At 42.0% G+C, this 21,246-nt stretch overlaps 1 protein-coding gene across 3 annotated transcripts in view; it reads right to left on the bottom strand.

Annotated features, from left to right (window-relative positions):
• Positions 1–240: 240 nt before the first annotated feature.
• Positions 241–21,246, bottom strand: part of LOC138971000 (myelin regulatory factor-like) — a 333,475-nt gene continuing 312,469 nt past the window's right edge. For 2 of the 3 annotated variants that reach the window (XM_070343596.1, XM_070343598.1), the window contains 19 exons: positions 18,993–19,245; positions 18,277–18,413; positions 17,745–17,910; positions 16,534–16,729; positions 15,882–15,958; positions 14,233–14,443; positions 13,567–13,767; positions 12,870–13,094; positions 12,351–12,535; positions 11,047–11,307; positions 9,974–10,087; positions 9,158–9,315; positions 8,335–8,487; positions 7,690–7,784; positions 6,589–6,760; positions 6,002–6,158; positions 5,313–5,412; positions 4,697–4,789; positions 241–4,308 (listed from right to left, as the gene is read on the bottom strand). In XM_070343596.1, coding sequence (XP_070199697.1) covers positions 4,207–4,308; positions 4,697–4,789; positions 5,313–5,412; positions 6,002–6,158; positions 6,589–6,760; positions 7,690–7,784; positions 8,335–8,487; positions 9,158–9,315; positions 9,974–10,087; positions 11,047–11,307; positions 12,351–12,535; positions 12,870–13,094; positions 13,567–13,767; positions 14,233–14,443; positions 15,882–15,958; positions 16,534–16,729; positions 17,745–17,910; positions 18,277–18,413; positions 18,993–19,245 — 3,056 coding nt within the window. In that variant the 3' untranslated portion in view covers positions 241–4,206. The remainder of the gene's footprint in view (positions 4,309–4,696; positions 4,790–5,312; positions 5,413–6,001; positions 6,159–6,588; positions 6,761–7,689; positions 7,785–8,334; positions 8,488–9,157; positions 9,316–9,973; positions 10,088–11,046; positions 11,308–12,350; positions 12,536–12,869; positions 13,095–13,566; positions 13,768–14,232; positions 14,444–15,881; positions 15,959–16,533; positions 16,730–17,744; positions 17,911–18,276; positions 18,414–18,992; positions 19,246–21,246) is intronic. The other variant, XM_070343597.1, reaches the window with a different exon arrangement.

The raw sequence follows: 21,246 nt of genomic DNA, 5'->3' as shown, positions 1-21,246 counted from the left end.
GCATTCAAAGTAACATGCAGCAATTACACAGACAGACCGAGAGGTACACACGTGTGCAGACTCACACGCACACTTACACATACACACTCACACGTGCACACACACATGCACGCGTACATACACACACACACACACACACACACACACACACACACACACACACACACACACACACACACACATGAACACACACACACAAACACAAACACACACACAATTATACACACTTCTTATAACAAATTGATGTTTGTACACGTTATGTTTATTGCAACTTTTGAGACACACACTGATCGTCTTAAATAAAACTCACATCTTTCTTACATCTATGGAATTTCTCCTTAAATACCTGTTTTGCTTCAGAATAAAACTATTGTCAACAATTTTGTTCAGACTAAATAATATTCATTGTCAAAAACCAAACCTATAACATGAAAACTATATCAACATTTACATCGTATTTCTCAATCATAACATTGAAACTGAAACATTTAAACTTGTTTTTAAGTTTTACATTGTCTTTTTCAAACAGTAACACAGGAACAAAAAACATTAACAAGTTTAAACATACACATGAACAAGTTACATTCTTTATACATAAATTGTGTGCATACAACTGGGGAATGATGACTATCTGATGAATTGTATGTCCGCCTGTTCATGTTATAGGGTGGAATAAGGCTCATTAACAGATGATAAGGAACATTTTCTGAATGCAAGGGCAACTGAGGACGGGGAAATGTTGTGAATATAATCACATCATAATCTGTCAGAATTATAAAATCACAGAATTAACATCAAATTAACAAAAAAACTTTAAAATGTTTGTATGAAAATGAAAACAAACGGTCACTGGGCAAAATTGTGGGTGTATGAGTATTTACATCCAGTTTCACACTAAAAGATGGTGAAAAACCACAAAACTAAAGGCCAAAGAAAATATGAGTACTGCAAAAACTTTGTTCACTATACTCTCCCGGTGTCTAGCAATGATAAGAACTCTTGCAAAGCGAATCTCTTTTGGTGAAAATATCATTTCGAGGATGCGAATATCAAAGTGATCTCTTGTCGTCTATTTGTCCCATGTGTTGTGAAATAAAGTCTTCTTTTTGTTCAATGAGTAAAAGTAGCAGAAGTTGAAAAGAATTGATTAAACTACACAACGACTAAAATAATACATGACATGAACATGGCAATTTGTGTGCACTATTACAAATAATATGGAAATCCTTTTCGAATGTAATCAAAAAGATAACAAAACAACAACAACAGTAACAACAACAACAAAACCCTGCATGTTTTCCTTTGTTTAATCTGGCCTGAATAAAAGTGAACAAAGAAGAACCATTTAACTATAGGTACCTTAAAACTGAGTTCTCAATACAGGTGTGATCTCTGAGACATCTCACATGCAACTGACATGTGATCCTGTACAAAAAAAATATCTTTATTTCAAAAGGACATTTTCCGATCAATTGTTAACATATTTTCAACAACTGTTGTTGTTCTAAAACATTCATGATGTGTAATGTAGTCGCTCATTGTTTTGCAAACATTGATTAGAATACTAGGTTGTGGCTAAGTGTGTGTTTGTGTGTGTGCGCGTGTGTGTGTGCGCGTGCGTGTGTGTGTGTATGTGTGTGTGTGTGTGTGTGTGCGCGTGTGTGTGTGCGCGTGCGTGTGTGTGTGCGTGTGTGTGTGTGTATATGAGTGCGTGTGTGCGTGCGTGCATGCTTGCATGTGTGTTTTTAGCAACATTCACTTAAAAAACACACAATTCCAACCGTTCAGAAGCAGATAAATAAACTATTCAAAAACATGTATTTCCAACAATGTGTGGTCCTCTGCAGAGCAATAAAGAGGTGTCAAAAATTTGATGTGAAAAAGCAATAAACGGTAGCACTGTTACAACAAAAACCAAAAATATCTATATCATAGAACGTCAAACAAAAGAGTAAGAGAATGTGTAAATGTGATGAAAAAATGGACTGCTTAGAGAGCATTCTGCAATGTCCCCCCCCCCTCTCTCTCTCTCTCTCTCTTTCTCTCTCTCTCTCTCTCTTTCTCTCACAAACATCTCTCTCTCTCTCTCTCTCATCTCTCTCTATCTCTCTCTCTCTCACACACACACATCTCTCTCACACACACACACACACACACACACACACACACACACACACACACACACACACACACACACACACACACACACACATACACACACACAGGCAGAATAGAAGGCAACAGTTTTGCTTATAAGTAACACATGATACATGGAATGTACAAAACCAGTATGTGACTGCTAGAGCAGAAATACCAGCAACACGCAATCATAGGTGGGTCCGATCAAAAATGTGTGGAAAAAGCAGCAATGGCTGAGTGTAAAAAGTACACTGATCTAAACAACAGGTAGTTTTAGATATAACTTATGACACTAAGGAAAATGTCTTTGGGTGTAATGTGTTCATCGGAGCGATTCCGTAAAGCTTAGTGACAATGAAAGAGGGTATATGTACGTACATGATCAACATATAAAATTATATATAATCTGAAAATGAAAATATATAGCAAGAACAATTAAAAGAGTTATAAAAGCTGCCCATGTGTTTTTCCTCTAACTGTATGAGCATTCTTCTTTGGTAGGAATGTAGAAATAGTTGAAACTAAGCACTCCCATCTGAAGCAACTTGTAAACAGGAGAGCTAAAGATGAAGGGGAAAAAATGAACAATAGCAAACCATTTAAAATAAATCAAATACGTATTTTCCTATTTTTTCTTCATAAACCCCACCCACCCCTTCTTCAGCATAGTGCTTATGGAGTTAAGCCACTGTACAAAACAAAACAAATTAAAACTAATAAACAAATTAATAAATAATAAGGCTGTAAAGCAATTAACCTCAGAATGTCATCAAAGTTAAAAAGTAAAATTGAGTGAAGAAAAACACCTTTGTAAACCAATATAAAAATTCATTTCCGTTTAGAAATTAAACTTGATATGTGTACATTAAATAATAGATAATCTTTATGAAGGCTCTTGCATGAACATGTGGACTTGTTTCATGTTTAAAGTTTCTTATAGATATCAATCAATCCAAACTTAAAAAATACTATTTCAATACTTTCAGAATGAAAATCCTTAACTATACTTAACTAAACAAGACCAGCATACTAATCTCTAACATTAATCCCTTCATATCAGATGGACATTGAAACTGTTCGGCACATAATAGTGTGCAGAGTTTAAAAATGCATCCAAAAATAATACATGTGATTAAAGTTTTGATTTATTTTAGTTTCTTAACAAACACACAGGCAAAACGTTTCTTTGAAATAAACTAACTCCAATTTTAGCATTGTACTAGCAATTTACACCTGGTTTTCAATTGTTAGGTTGGCACAATACATATAATGAACAGAAATGTGTTAAGTGTAAACAAAGTTATGAAATCATCCTCAACCATTATAAAGGAAAAACAGTACATGTATGTACATCATACTTCAACTCATACTAGCAAAGAAATACATAATACGCATCACACAAAATGATTGTATCAATAACATCAATAACAATTAAGATCATCGTAAGGAAACATTTTTTCTTCACATAATTATATCATCAAAATATCCATGGTTTTACTCTCAGTGCTCAGGTGAATGAGAAGAGGGGGAGGGGGGGGAGTCTTTTCATGGGTAAGGTTGTTATTTTTCCTTTTTCATTTTAATTTGTTGTCTGCATATATCTGGTTTCATTGCAATATGTCACAAACACTTCTTTTTTGTCAGACATAACCAGAACTTCTTTCAATCTGACTGTAATAGTATACACATCAGGTCAGAATATGCGACATAAAAAAAATAATATTCAAACTGATCAATGTGAATCTTAACTCTAAAGTCTTTACACACAACATTTGGAACGAAAAATAAGAATCAGATATTCTACTTTACAAACTGGCCTAAATACCAAGGTGGCTTAATTCCTGTGCTGAGCACAAAAGCAAGACCTTAATTAATTAATTTCCTGCCTCAAGGAATGTAGTTACTGAAGTAAAATAAAGTTCACAAGCCGAAGATGTAGAGAAATACCTCCTCCACAGCTTAAGAAACTGGAAAATCTCTTGGAGAAATGTATTGCATTTGTTCAAAGTCCACATTTAATGGCATCAAGCTGCTTTAATAGGCAGCCATTTTGTATCACCGCCGCATTCACTCCATGTTTGTGTCTGGGCACGATCGTCTGAATTCCAGTCGGTAGTCTCGGATCATCAGACCACTGGTGGGCTGCAGCGAACAGATTTCACTTGTGTTCTGCAACACAAGGAAAAAAAAATGTTACTCTACGCAAATAAAATTGTTGGTTCCTCGTCCTACTGAACCTAACTTTCCATAAGTCATTCCTTTAACATGATAATCATTTACGGTATTGACACGTGCTACTTCAAAATGAATGAAAATGCTGCCACTCCCTTTACTCAGAAAGAAAACATTGTGTCCACAATGAAAATGCTGAATGAAATGCATATTCATTTAATCATAATTAGGGTATTTATATGGCACAATTCCTACCATAGTTCTAAGTGCCTTACAAAAGATCAATGAATCAAAACAAATACAAAATCTTGTACATCGATGGACTCTAATATACAAAATCTTGTACATTGATGGACTCTTCATCACACAATTATTTGTGACTCACATCATCTGGGATGCCATCGCCCTCTGCCACTCTGAAGAGATAGTGAGTCCTGGCATGGACACCCACACGCAGCGACCACTCCACCACTGTGCCCTGAAACAGTACAACCCTCGCACATGTACAATGTAAATGACATCATTCATCGTATCAGCCCTACAAATGGCCCGTTGAAAATAAACACATATATCCCTCAATAGCATCAGGCTTTACATTCCTGACACAATCACTCATATGTATTTGTATGGCATTGTGATAAAGCAGGAAGAGTGCATTGTGATAAAGCAGGAAGAATATGCTGTTTAAAACAATAAACATGTAAATTCAAATACAGAGAGAAATCATCTTTGACTTCACTAGTCCCAAATGTGTGTGTGTGTGTGTGTGTGTGTGTGTGTGTGTGTGTGTGTGTGTGTGTGTGTGTGTGTGTGTGTGTGTGTGTGTGAGTGTGTGTGAGTGTGTGTGTGTGTGTGTGTGTGTGTCTGTGTGTGTGTCTGTGTGTGTGTGTGTGTGTGTGTGTGTGTGTGTGTGTGTGTGTGAGTGTGTGTGTGAGTGTGTGTGTGTGTGTGTGTGAGGAGTGGTGCCCGTGAACAATGTAGCTGTGAGTCAGTCAACTTACATTCTTGGTCTGGGGGTCGAGAGGGGTGGTGCCCGGGGCATCCCCGCAGGCAGCGATGGGTTGAGTGGTGCACAGCGCCACGTGGCGAGACTTGTTCATCCTGTAACACCCGATCCAATCCATCGCATGACACAAGATGTAACACTTTTTAACAACCATGTGCAGTACTCTATGGATATCAATTGACTTGAAATACAATCAATACACTAAAACACAAGACAATTAAATGTACTCACCTACTTGCGCATGCACACAAACACACATGCCCGCACTTACACACACACACGCACACACATGCACACACTTACACACACACACGCACACACATGCACACACTTACACACACACACGCACACACATGCACACACTTACACACACACACGCACACACATGCACACACTTACACACACACACGCACACACATGTATGCACGCACACATGCACACAAACACACACACACGCACACACATGTATGCACGCACACATGCACAACCACACGCTTGCACGACCGCATACACCGGCACACTTCCGGCCTTATACAGGACACCTTCTGATGTCCCTTCTATCCCTTTCAAGAAAAGCCTACCTATAATCATGACAGCCGGCCACCTGCAACGTAGGGACACTTTTGCCTGGTCCCAAGGGTGACCTTTCCTTGCCTGTACCACATAAAGAACAAATACACTGACCTGAATTGTAGGGTGATGGGTTCAAATCCGAAGAGGGGATCCATTGGGATGTAGTAGGTCTGGTTGTTGCCCTGGCAACCAGAGCGACAGAAAGCGTGCGTGATGGTGGCGTTCAGCTCCTTGACGACCATCCTCACGTCCTCCGCTCCGTCAGTTGCTGTCAACACACACATACATTGTCAACACACCCATATATTGTGAACCAAACCCATACATTGCGAACACACCCATACATTGTGAACACACCCATATATTGTGAACACGCCCATATATTGTGAACCAAACCCATACATTGTGAACACACCCATATATTGTGAACACACCCATACATTGTGAACCAAACCCATACATTGTGAACACACCCATACATTGTGAACACTGTGCCTAAACTGCACCACAAATTTAAAAACAATGCACACACACACACACACACACACACGCACACACACACACACATACACACACACACAAACTAACACACACACACACACATACACACACAAACACACATACACACACACACACTCACACACAATTACACACACACACAAACTAACACACACACACACACACACACACACACAGACCTTGTCTCTTGTAGACGTGGTGCGGGTACTTGCCGCCGCTGATGGTGTTGATGATGTTGTAGGAAGGACCGCCGCCACCGTTGACCACTACCTGGACGTTGTTTGGGTTGTTGAAGCGGTTGTTGGTGGTGTCTGGCTGGCTCATCGACACCACTGTGTTGTGGTTGTGAGCCTGCAACAGTTCACGCATTCAGCATCACTGATTAAAACAATACATCTCTTTTTTGTGAATACATCCTGGGACACGTGATCTGTTCATACTGCTGCACAATCCAATTAAAAAGAAAAGGAATTACAATGATATAAACAGTGAATTCATGTACACATCCACATACACACACACACACACACACACACACACACACACACACACACACACACACACAGACACACACACACACACATAAACACACAGACACACACACACACACACTCACACACACACACACAGACACACACATAAACACACAGACACAGACACAGACACACACACACACAGTTACAACATGAATATCTTCACTGATAATGGGCCCTGTACACGGTTCAACTTTCCTCTCTCTCTCTCTCTCTCTCTCTCTCTCTCTCTCTCTCTCTCTCTCTCTCTCTCTCTCTCTCTCTCTCCCCCTCCCTCCCTCCCTCCCTCCCTCCCTCCCATTTTGTTTGTTTGTTTGCTTAACGCCCAGCCGACCACGAAGGGCCATATTAGAGCGGTCCTCCCTCTCATGTACCCATATTTTTTTGTTCTAGTTGACCCTATCTAGGGTTACGCCTGGATATCAAAAAAAGCATATATTCTTGCCTATCTATTACCCTCCGTCTGGACTGGTCCGGTCTGGTCTGGTCTGGTCTGGTCTGGTCTAGTCCTGGTCTGGTCTGGTCTGGTCTGGTCTGATCTGGTCTGGTCTAGTCTGGTCTGGTCTAGTCTGGTCTGGTCTGGTCTGGTCTGGTCTCGTCTCGTCTCGTCTCGTCTGGTCTTGTTTCTCTCTCTCTCTCCCTCCCTCCCTCCCTCCCTCCCTCCCTCCCTCCCTCCCTCTCCCTCGTAATCGTAAAATAAAATTTGATTTGATTTGATCTTAACCAAATACTTTAACAGTGACTCACAGCAGTGGTGTCCAGGGGGGGTCTGTCACTGTCATCCTGCTGCGTACCCATGTACAGCCCCCCCTCTCCTCCCCCGGAATCGTTGTTGATGTTATCTGCACACACAACAACAACATGTAAGTAACCATCAACACGAAGAGTTTCCCTTGGATCTACACACCATAATAAAGACCACCCTGAGTTCTAGTTTACGAGGCTCTCTTAGTCCCAAGCCCAAGTAAAGTTGTGAGGGTAGAGCAAGGGGTTGGCCGCTCCTAAACTACTACAGCAATTTACTTCATATTTGGTGTATATTGGCTTGAGATATCGGATGATAAATTCACACAGTTTAAAGTGTATACGTGAAATGTTCACACTTTTCATGCTCTTTCGGAATTTAAAAAAAAATCCAAATTTGGGGATCTGGCCCAGAGTGGTAGCCGGCCACAACAACACGATTTTAGCCCTCTAGATTTTCATTTGTTGTTTTTTCTGAATGATCTTGCATTAAAAAAAAATTAGACAATACATGAGTTGAAACAGCAATTACAGGGAGTCTGGAGGGTGCAAAAGTCAGATCAGTGTGGTCAATCCTCAGTGTCAAAACTCCTACTTTTGAGGCATTGTCCGAATTTGAACAATATTCTTTAAAAAGCGTGCACTCACAGGTAGGGCCGTAGCCGGCGTCGCCGTTATGGATGACGTAGGGCTGGTCTTCAGGCGGCAAAGGACAGCACAGCTGTTCACACTCCTCCTTTTGGCACGACGGTGTGGGGAACGCCGGCAGCATGGGGATCGTCACCATGGGCGTTATGGATGCTACAAGAACAAAATACTTACAATGCACTTTCTGCTATGTATTTCATAAGGCGCGAGCCATACATCGTATATGTGTGAACAAACCATTAGCTGGAGTGGGGTGTGTGTGTGTGTGTGTGTGTGTGTGTGTGTGTGTGTGTGTGTGTGTGTGTGTGTGTGTGTTTGTGTATATGTGTATATGTGTGTGTGAATGTGCATGTATATGTTCGTGCGTGCGTGCGTGCGTGCGTGCGTGCGTGCGTGCGTGCGTGCGTGCGTGCGTGCGTGCGTGCGTGCGTGCGTGCGTGCGTGCGGACATGTGTGTGTGTGGATGTGTATGTAAGCGTTCATGCATGCATTTGAGTGTGGGTGAAAAATATATGCTACCAACAAATTTGCAGTCTAGTTGTGTCCTGACAAGTATATCTTTTCTTCTCATCAAATGAGTATGTTACATAAACAAAATTACCAGCCTAATGATTACAAAACTGGTACAGACAGACAGACACAGACATGTACATTTATAATATACCCTATGTGCTTGTGGACACAACAACCAAACACACACACACACACACACACACACACACACACACTAATACACACACTAATACACACACTAATACACACACACTAAACACACACACACACACACACACACACACACACACACACACACACACACACACACCTGCAGTAGTTGTGGTTTTTCTGTCTGAGTCTTTGACAGTGGTTGAAGTGGGGGTGGTGGTGGTTGTCGTCGATGTTGTTGTGGTTGTGGTGGGGGTGGTAGCAGACTGCGGCCCAATGGGGACACTTCTGTTACCAGCACTGGCCGGTGAGGGCGAACTGTAATCAAGACCACATTCCACCCATGTAGTACACAACACACCATGAACAAGAAATTCACCATTCTCAATCTAACCCTTTAGCTGCCCGTAGGACATCAACTGACGTCCTAGGTAACTTGCTTTAACGGGCAACGAACCGTTTAATAAACAACAACAACAGAAGAAGAAGAAGAAAAACAACAAACAAACAATATGTGTGTGTGTGTGTGTGTGTGTGTGGTGTATTTATCTATACATCAAGGGCACTCTGTCAGAAGCTGTCAGTGTCATACACACAAAAGCTGGCACAGAAAACACAATTCGTAAGATGTTCACACTGGGGCACCAGAGCTGCCACCATGTAATAATATAGTGTTAGGTGTTTGTATTCGGAGGCTATCGTAGGGTCACACTCTCAGCCATCTCAGTATAACATCAAACGAATGTCTATCACCAAGTTTATTCATTAAAGTATAGAGCAGAAGATATCAGCAGCAGCTGCATTCACTCACAGAGTGAAACTGATTAGCATAAGGATACTGTTTGGCCGGAAATTGTAGAGTGCAACATGCTGTTAGTTCAGGTAAACACAGGTATTGTGCTTTGTATACAAATATGTCCTGGCAGCAAGAGTGAAAAAGTGGGATCGAGACATTGTAGGAAGAAGAAAGACTCACGGCGGAGGTACTGTGTGGTGGTGGGGGGGTGCCGGTGTGACTTGATACACTGGGGTAGTTTCGTCGTTCTGCTTGTGTCGCTCCATGATATACAGTGTCGTTATGGCAACCAAACTGAAACAAACAAGCTAACCCAATGATTTTATTTCTTTATGTACTGCGTTGTTATGGCAGCTAAATAAACAAGAAGAAAAAGCATTTTAATCATCTGTTTTGTTGCTGTACTGCATCCTTATGGCAACAAAATTGAAAACATACAAACTAAAGGAATTGTTTTTAATACATACACTGACCAGAACAAATATCAAACAATAGAGCGGAACTGCTGCGGCCCGATTTTCCCTAAAGAATTCAGAGGCGTAAGTCAAAGTAGGCCTACATGAAAGTCAAGTGTGGAACTCATCAAAAAGCCATTACAGAGAAACATGAGGATCATGAGGGATGCAGGGAGCAGATGCCAGAAGAAGAAAAATCAAAATATGAGTGTTGGTGATATTAAAAGTGGGTACCACTGCAACTATTACACAGAATGGCAATGTGGTACAGATCAGAACAAACACACATCACCAAGATACTGACCAGAACAATAATAAAACACCAAGACACTGACACGATAAAGATACGATAAGATACGATAAGGATAAAGATACGATAAGATACGATAAAGATACGATAAAGATACGATAAAGATACGATAAAGATACGATAAAGATACGATAAGATACGATAAGATACGATAAGGATAAAGATACGATAAGATTTCATATAGTCCTAGATCCTGTGAGGTTACCCCCATAGAAATTCAGTCTGGTTTCTCACTGGCGAAAGCGAGCTGCCATACAGTATGGCGCTACCCAATTTTTTTTCTTTGTCCTGCATGCGCATATTCATGTTTCCAAACCATGAGACTTTCGCTGTGAGCTTGGGGTCGTTATCGTGCGCATGCATGCACCGGGGGGTGTTCGGACACCGAAGAGAGTCTGCACAAAGTTGATTCTGGGAAATAAATCCCTTGCCGAACGTGAGGATCGAATTAACCCACACCGATAGCGACAACAATCATAGACACTGACCAGAAAGCCATGATGAGGATGAGGATGAGGATGGTGATCTGCAGGAAGCGGTTGCCGCACATCTTGGGCAGACTGGAGAAGCTGCTCAGCGTACTGCCGCTGCTCCGCCGATGGGAGTGCTGACTGTAGCGCTGGCTGTGACTTCGACTGTTGCTGCTGCTGTTGTTGTTCTTGCTGCTGCTGCTGTTGCTGTTGCTGAGGTTGTTGTTGTGAGGGTCGCTGCTGGGTTTTCGAGGAGGTGTCGCCGTGCTGGCACTGGTGCTGGAAGAGAATAACATTTGTGGTGTTAACATCATTTTGAAATGTAACACCAAAATATTGACGTCGTCATGGAATTTTGGCGTAACTCATTTTAGACAGCTGAAATGTCAGCACTTTATTAAGAAATATTGTTTATATTTGTACCTGGTATGGATAGAAAGATAAAAGAAGGGTAAATCATGTATTGTGTTTTTGAGAATATTTCTCATTGACAATGATTAACTTACTCTAAAAACCGACACGGTTGGCCTAGTGGTAAGGCGTCCGCCTCGTGATCGGGAGGTCGTGGGTTCGAACCCCGGCCGGGTCATACCTAAGACTTTAAAATTGGCAATCTAGTGGCTGCTCCGCCTGGCGTCTGGCATTATGGGATTAGTGCTAGGACTGGTTGGTCCGGTGTCAAAATAATGTTACTGGGTGAGACATGAAGCCTGTGCTGCGACTTCTGTCTTGTGTGTGGCGCACGTTATATGTGAAAGCGGCACCGCCCTGATGTGGCCCTTCGTGGTCGGCTGGGCGTTAAGCAAACAAACAAACAAACAAACTTACTCTAAAGCACAAAAAACATCATCATCGCCAAATATCGAGTTGCGCCAAAATCTAGGACGACGACGATATCCATTTCTGATTAGATCTAGTGGTAAGGTCAGTTTTGTGTCAAGGGACGCTTATGGAATAACAATTTCAAATGATCGACTGATATTTTGTCTGGAGCTCATATCAGCTTGAGTGACCAACCATTTTCTGACATGCTGGTTTAATGGACTGACCAATGCACTTTTTGACGAATCAGTCAAATTGACTGTTTTGTGGTCATGGTGGCCTGAATGTAAGCATAAATATCAGGCTGTTCTTTGTTTTTGAAGCAATAAACACAGGACAAATATTCTTTATTCGGTATTTGGGTTACTTGGTCAATACGTAAGGCTAGACTGCTCTGTTAAAACATCATATACACAGTTTCAAGTATGCACAATAATGCACCAGTACTGGGTGTACCAGACAATAGAATGGAATACAAATTAAAGAAGAACAACACCAACCTGAGCGTGCTTGACGTGACACTGGAGACAGACTTAAAGCTGTTGGTGGACTTGATGCTGTCATAGCGACGGAGTTTGGACAGCCGTTTGTTCATCTTCTCCAGTTCGTCAATCCTCACCTCCAGGTTGTCCGTCAACTTGCACAACTCTTTCACCGCACCCACGTTCTCCATGAAGATACGGTCCTGTACAATCATCAACGATGAGTCCATCGTAACCATGCTAAGTAAGTTTCACAGAGCCTACATTCTCAGTGAAAACACGGTCCTGAATAATCATCGATAATGAGCAATCATCGTAACCATGCTAAGTTTCACACAGCCTACATTCTCCATGAAAATACGGTCCTGTACAATCATCGATAATGAGCATTTTATTGTAACCATCCTATAACTAAGTTTCACAGAGCCTACAACGATCTAAATCGTCCAATCACCATAACCACAACACACAACAAACATCCTGTACGACACAAATTAACACAACAAACACAAGATCAAAGCCACACAATTAGCCCACCTTATTGACCACCAGGAAGTTCTCCAGGGTGTGACCGCTGGGCAGTCTCACGTCCCCAGTGGACTGTACAGCGTCCGGCAGAACGTCCATGATTTCCTGCGCCAGCACGCCGGCGTCTTGGCGGCGGTCAGAGGCGATGCCGGCCTCCTCGGCGAACTCCTCCTTGTAGTCATAGCGATAGATGCGCATCTTCTGCACATTCTCCAACTGGTTCTTGGGGTCCAGCTGTGGGTCAGACGGGACAGAGAGATACATGTGGGTCAGTGAGACAAACAGATAGACAAGATGCGCATCTGCAGCACATTCTCCAACAAAACAAAATGAATCAAATACTCAATTAAACCCAAACAAAACTTGCTGCTCACCTCCTCAATACTCTGGGACGTATAGCATCGAACAATATCTTTAACTTTTTGAAAGAGATAAAGATATCTAACAAGATTGAAAACGCTGACTGTGTAAGGATCCGAGTTTTAAGGAACCTTTTACCCAATTTTACTGTGATAAGCTTTAAATGTGAATAGTTCTTCTTCTTCTTCTGCGTTCATTGGCTGCAACTCCCATGGGCTGTACACTCGTGTTTAAAAAATGATGAAGAGTAAGCCAAGAGCAAAACAGAAAATATGATCAATGCTGAACTGGTCTCACATTACAGCCGGAGCTTTGGAACACAAGAAAGAACAATAAACAAACAAACCTCCTCAATGTTCTCCTTGGCGCGCATGTCTGACGGCTGCAACAGGTGCCCGGTGAGCCGCATGTTGCCGTGAATGGTCAGCGCTTCCTCCGGGTGGTCCGTGTTGACCCCGACCCGACCCACGTGGTACACCGAGTCCCCTGTGTGACCCCTCTGCCACATGACATCCACCTCGCTGTCAAACTGACCAGGGTTGGACGCCTGCACAAAACAGAGTCACCGGCATGGGTCAGTATGAGTTTAATAATAGTAATGATGAGGATGGTTTTATGACACAAAACAGAGTCACCGGCATGGGTCAGTATGAGTTTAATAATAGTAATGATGAGGATGGTTTTATGACGCAAATTTGATAATAGTTCGAAGCGCCTAACATCCTGATGAAGACTATTAAAGAACCTACAACAACAAAATACATGTAGTTTCTGTGTAATTCTGTCACTTATTTAAGTTAAACATCATGTCAAGCTCTTGTTGTTGTTGTTGTTGTTGTTGTTGTTGTTGTTGTTGTTGTTGTTGTTGTTGTTGTTGTTGTTCTTGATGATGATGATGATGATGATGATGATGATGATGATGATGATGATGATGATGATGACGATCATGATGATGATGATGATGATGATATAGTTGCTGTTGTTGTTGATATTTTTAAAGCGTCTAACTCACTTGACTCACCCTGACAATGATGCGCTCGGAGGAGTGGGCACAGATGAGGTAGGAGTTGTGGCCGGACTGCGCGTTAAGGGCCACCACCAGCTTGAAGTAGCGCTGGTCGGGGTTGGGCTTGCCCTTCTTGCGCATGTTGTTGGACGTCGTCTCGCTGAAGTGCAGCCTTCCCACCGTCAGCTTTATCACCTGCTCCGGTATCAGATCCACCCTGCCGGAACAAAACCAGGGGCAAAAAAATAATCAGATATTAATCCTAATGCCTTGCATTGGTGAAGTTAATGAACACATTAGATTTACCCTGAAAGAAAACAACAAGTCGCGTAAGGCAAAAATACAGCATTTAGTCAAGCTCAGTCGAACTCACAGAATGAAACTGAACGCATTGCATTTTTTTCGCAAGACCGTACACTCGTAGCATCGTCTGTCCACCGCTCGTGGCAAAGGCAGTGAAATTAACAATACAGAAAAGCGCGGTAGCGGTTGCGCTGAGGAGGATAGCCCACTTTTCTATATCTCTATTCTTTTTAACTCTCTGAACGTGTTTTTAATCCAAACATATCATATCTATATGTTTTTGGAATCAGGAACGGACAAGGAATAAGATGAAATTGTTTTTAAATCGATTTCGGAAATTTAATTTTAATCATGATTTTTATATTTTTAATTTTCAGAGCTTGTTTTTAATCCGAATATACCATAATTATACGTTTTTGGAATCAGAAAATGATGAACAATACGATAAACGTATTTTTGGATCGTTTTATAAAAAAATAATTTTAATTACAATTTTCAGATTTTTAATGACCAAAGTCATTAATTAAATTTTAAGCCTCCAAGCTGAAATGCAATACCAAAGTCCGGCCTTCGTCGAAGATTGCTTTGCCAAAATTTCAATCAATTTTATTGCAAAATGAGGGTGTGACAGTGCCGCCTCAACTTTTACAAAAAGCCGGATATGACGTCATCAAAGACATTTATCGAAAAAATAAAAAACTTGACTAAATGTAAAAAGGAGTAAAAAACAACACTCAGTATAGTCATTATCACCAGCTTAGGTATCTTCTTCTTCTGCTTCTGCACTTAACGGGTTACGACTCCCACATACACTCGTAGGCATGAGTGGGCTCTTAACCTGTGGAGGCTCTACATGAGACCACCAGCTTCATAACCAGAGCTGGACTCCAAGTGTAACCAAGGCGAACGACAAGAAGAAAGAAGAAGAAGTGGGCTCTTACATGCATGACCGTTTTTTCCCTGCCACTAAAGCAGTCATACGCTCAGATAAAAAAGTTTTCTATGTCTATGTGGTTTCAAACCCCAACCTTTCGAGAACAAAACCCAATAATATGCAGTACTCGCAGACATGAATAGTACAGTGGTTATGCTGGTTTACAACTTCTAAAGTTTAAAGATAAAAATTGGATCAAGTGATATACTGAATCCTTAAAATGGAGGCCAATTCACACAAATTAACAAGTGAGCATTTCAGGAAAACAAAGTTTTGATCAGAAAGGCAGTACACATATTAAAGGAATTCAATATTTTATATATTTCAATGACTTGAATGTGTCATGACAGATCTGTGTCAGACGCCGTCTCTTTACATGGTGTATGTCATCTACACCACACACATAAACTTTACTCACTTGACAGGGTGGAAAGGCTTTTTACTTCTGTCCGACTGAGACTGCTCGATTTTGATATACTGTGTTTGGGACTCCACCTGAAAACACATTTCAATCATTACTTTTTTCAGATGGTAGTGACATGTATGTGTAAAAGTATATCTGCATTTGTGTGTATTATATGTCTGTGTGTGTGTGTGTGTGTGTGTGTGTGTGTGTGTGTGTGTGTGTGTGTGTGTGTGTGTGTGTGTGTGTGTGTGTGTGCGTGCCTGCGTGCGTGCATGCATGCGTGCGGGCATGTTTGCGTGCGTGCATGCGTGAGTGCGTGTATGTGTTTGTTTGTGAGTGTGTCTGTGTGCTTGTGTGTTTGTGTGAGTGTGTACTGTGTGTATGAGTGCATATGTGTCTGTCTGCCTGTGTCTGTCTGTCTGTCTGTCTATCTGTCTGTCTGAGTAAGCGTGTGTGCATTCACATATGCACACCCTCATTCACAATCACATACATATGGGGGAGAAATGAGCAGAAAGTAAACAAAAAATAAAGGAACACTCAGACATGCAGACCAAAAGGTTGAATTATAAACAAATAGAGACAAAGGAAAGAGTACAAAATTCAAATAAAATCTAGCTTAGTAAATCAGCACCAATCAAGGCCACACACAATCACATCTCACCTTCACACCATGAAAGTGCACGTAAAAGTCCTCGATTTTCTTGACCCCCTCGGGAGTGCGAACATACTTGGGGTTGCCCTGCAGACCCATGTGAACTGTGACCTGGAAGTGGTTCTTCTTCTGGCACACGAAGGCTTCGTCCGGCACGGAAAAGTTGAAACCTTTATCTGCGTCCACCCTGTACGTTGGTGTTGGTCTAAGAAAAGAAAAAATGTTTCAGTTGATTGGTTATTATTGTTTAACGTCTCTTCAGCAGTTAATGCTATTCGAGACTATTTGAAAATAAACTATACAATAAACTATACAATAAACTATACAATAAACCATACAATAAACCATATAATAAAGTATACAATAAACCATACAATAAACTATACAATAAACTATACAATAAACTATACAATAAACCATACAATAAACTATACAATAAACTATACAATAAACTATACAATAAACCATACAGTAAACCATACAATAAACCATACAATAAACTATACAATAAACTATACAATAAACCATACAATAAACCATACAATAAACCATACAATAAACCATACAATAAACTATACAATAAACCATACAATAAACTATACAATAAACTATACAATAAACTATACAATAAACTATACAATAAACCATCTTAAAGTTAGCCTCAAATAACACAATGTGCTTTGTATGTTTTGACATTAGTTGATACCATAAAAGTGCATATCAAAAGAGCTTTGTTTGAAGTGAAAAGAAAACAAATTATGCACTGTATGTTTGCCTGCAGGTCATCACAAATTAAATAACAAAGCAAACATTCTGACACTCAGGGAAGAAAACAAATTCATAACTGCACAGTCTGCAATAAAAACATAACAGCACTAGGCTATTCAACTCCATCAAGATTCAAACGTATACTGTTAATTGGTAACGCCAGTCTGTAACCATTCTGAGGGAAGTATAACCCCTTCCAGCCCTACGCCCCCCCCCCACCCCCCACCCCTAAACCTGATCTGAATCAAAATCAAAATGAATCATACTATGCAAAGGCCCAACCAAATTCTGTATGGAGAGCTATAACTTGTTTAGGGAGCACGGAGTAGAGCCCAGTGGGTGTGATTGGCTTCGTTTGCAAAACTTGATCATACAAGTATTTCTCCACACACAAATCAATGAAGGAAATATAGGCCAGAAAACCCAGAGCACAAAATGTCTGCAAAACTCACAAGTCTTTGAAGTTGGCGTCAGTGAGGGCGTTCCAGCTGCTTGTGTTAAAGCTCTGCCACTTGATCACCTGGTACGTCCCATCCACAAAGCCCACATTGGGGTCAAGGTCGTATGAAAAGTCATCGTCAGGTCCGCAATCGCCCACATACTGTGTAAACTGGTTCACTGCACACAAGTGAAATGCAAGGTTACATTGTGTACTATGGAAACACAGTCACTTGCTGTTTCTGTTGCAGCAAAAAATGGTCTCTCTCTCTCTGTCTCTCTGTCTGTCTCTGTCTGTCTCTGTCTGTCTCTGTCTCTCTCTCTCTCTCTCTCTCTCTCTCTCTCTCTCTCTCTCTCTCTCTCTCTCTCTCTCTGTTTCATCATCCTCTTTGCAAGCACAAGTCCTGAGCAAGCACATAGCGTTTTGATGTTTTGGGGCATTCATACAGCTAGACACTCACAGACACACAGACACATAGACACACACACACACACACACACACACACATGAACCCCCGCAACATACACAAAAACACACACACTTACATGCACCTCCAGGGGGTTCCTGTTTAATGCTGAGAACACCGTTCATGCTCGGCGGCAACATAGCGGCGTTGATTGTGTTGGTGGGCGACTCGGAAAACTTTCGCTTCTTGGTCGGTTGGGTCACCAAGTTGCCCATGCTGTACACAGAAATTATGAATGACAGAATTTACGAATTACAAAATTTACGAATTACTGAAATTGAGAATTACAAAACAACAGCACAGCTGATGCATTGTAAATACAGTGGAACCTCCCTTTTAAGACCCCCCAATTTAAGACTCCCTCCATTTTAAGACCTTGTTTTTTCAGAATTTCTGTTCATAGCCTCTGTAAATTTACCTCCATTTTAAGACTCCCTCCTTTTTAAGACCTGATTTTCTCAGATTTTTTAAGGTCTTAAAAGAGGGGTTCAACTGTACAGTGGTACCATGTGATGAAAGGACAGCATTTGGACCATCCATAAATGTCCCTACATTGCCGGTGTCCTGTCATGACAGGTACAGTGAAGTCAAGTCGTACAAAAGAACAACAGAAGGTGTCTTTTATTATCATCATCATCATCATCAACAATCTTAAAACTGTCTCAAAATCAGGTCTCCAAATAGACAGTCTTCATCAGGCTCAACGTTGAAAACCATGATCCAAATGGTGAATCTGAAAATATAGAACAGCCCTAAAACAAAGGGTCTTAAATTTGTGTTTTACTGCAATCTCACCTGCCGAAATGTGGGGGAAGAAAGTGGGGGTTGAGGACGGGGGACATCTGATGCTGTACCATCCCTGGGGGCGGCTGTGGCCCAGGTTGCATGTGGTTCAGCTTTGGGGGTTCGGGTCCCCCCAGGTAGGCAGGGGGCATCTTGTGCCCCATGCCCAGGTCGGGTAGGGCGGGCACCCGGTGTTGCGTGCCCGAGCACAGGGGCTGGGGCACGGAGGGCATGCCGCCCGCCAGGCTGTGATTCTGCTGGTTCTCTGCAACAGTCACAGCGACATGATGTACACATAAAGATGGTGAAAAGATCGAGGTATTTCGCACAAGCAAGCAAGGAGGGAAACTTGACAAATAAATACGCGGATGAACATGGATAGACAGACAGAGAGAGGTTGGAGAGGGAAGGAGAGGGATGGGTGAGGGACAGAGAGAGAGGGGGGGAAGAGAGAGAGAGAGAGACAGAGAGAGAGGTTGGAGAGGGAAGAAGAGGGATGGGTGAGGGACAGAGAGAGAGGGGGGAGAAGAGAGAGAGGGGGGGGGGAGAGAGAGGGGGGGAGAGAGAGAGAGACAGAAAGACACACACACACACACATACACAGAAACACACGCACGCACGAACACACATACAACCCACACATACACACACACACACACACACACACACACACACACACACACACACACACACGCATGAAAGCATGCACACACGCACGCACACGCACACACTAACACATATACACACACACACACACACACACACACACACACACACACACACACACACACACACATACTCAAGATCGTGAAATAAATTAACCTTCCCCCCACCACCCCTTCTCCCTCCTTCTCCTACCTCCTCTTTATTTTTCTCCTGTTCCAAGCAATCTTACCTGCATGAATTTGAGTGTTCCCTGGCTAAATACCTGCACAAACCCCGCTGTACCGACTCCCTCCCCCCGACCATCCACCTCCCCTTCTGTTCAAAGCAATCTTACCTGCGTGAATTGAATTGAATTTTCCCTATGCTCTTCAACCCCCCTCCATCCCATCCACCACCCCCCCCCCCCCCCAACCACCCCTCTTGAAGTCAGTGCATGGTACGGGGCGACACGACAGGTGTCGGCTTACACGCCACCCGTCATCGCCACTGTGCATTTTGTCCCCTCCCTGTCTGTCACCCCTTACTCCATCACCAGTGAAAACATGCGCAGCACTGCATAAAATGTTAAATGGTTGCCGATCACATGCCGCGGTGTGGCAGGCGGGAAAACATGCGTTGACGCTGTGAAGTCACTCGTGTGCGGCGAACGTAAACTGATGCGTGTTATTCTCATTAAAAATAAAATAGCTATGTGGAACCTCCCTTTTCAATCCCAACCCCTCTTCACACACACACACGCACACCACCACCCCCCCCCCCCCCTCACACACACCCCACCCCTTACTTTAACGGTCGGGTATTTGACGTTTTATCCATTTGACAAACACAGACACACACAGAGACACACACACATGCACACACACACACACACACACACACACAAAAACAAACACACACACACACACATGCACACACACACACACACACATACACACACACACACACACACACACACACACACACACACACACACACACACACAATGTCGCTAAAATCCCAAATCATCATCAGTGCTGATTATGTTTTGCACTACTTGAATGAATGCAAAACATAACAACTTGCAAGCAGAATGCCACAGTATATTTCTGTAACCTCCAGGAATGCATGAAGTGTGTGAAGTTATATTCCATGCGACACAAACAGGACACATTCCGTCACGCATATTTGGTATCTGCGTGTCTTGAATCATTAGTCAGAATTAGTACTGTATCTGACCGACTCATCAACATTTCACAATGCGCTATTTTGTGCGGAAATGCCCTTAAAAGACTCTTATTTTAATGCGAATTCTGTATCCTCTAAAAATAACCGGACTGATTCATTAGGCTACTTTTTTTTTAACTCAAAAAACGTACTCTGCTTTCCGCTTATAAAAAAAATACTCACAAACAAACATGACGAAAGAAAGAACAACAACAAATAACTCATGAAAACAAGCCCGGCCTGCAGAAAGTCTTGGCATCAAAAGTGAATATATATATACGTCAGGTCACTGTATCCTAACGACCACAAGTGGATGAAATCAGTACTACTTCTAGTATAATAGACTTCTGGAACGACCCAATTGGTGCTACTTGGGACCCTACACGTCTAAAAAAAA

The sequence above is a fragment of the Littorina saxatilis genome, linkage group LG7 (assembly GCF_037325665.1).
Source record: "Littorina saxatilis isolate snail1 linkage group LG7, US_GU_Lsax_2.0, whole genome shotgun sequence".
Lineage (NCBI taxonomy): Eukaryota > Metazoa > Mollusca > Gastropoda > Littorinimorpha > Littorinidae > Littorina > Littorina saxatilis.
The sequence above is the reverse complement of the archived record's forward strand: the minus strand, read 5'-3'. Positions and strand labels throughout refer to the sequence as shown.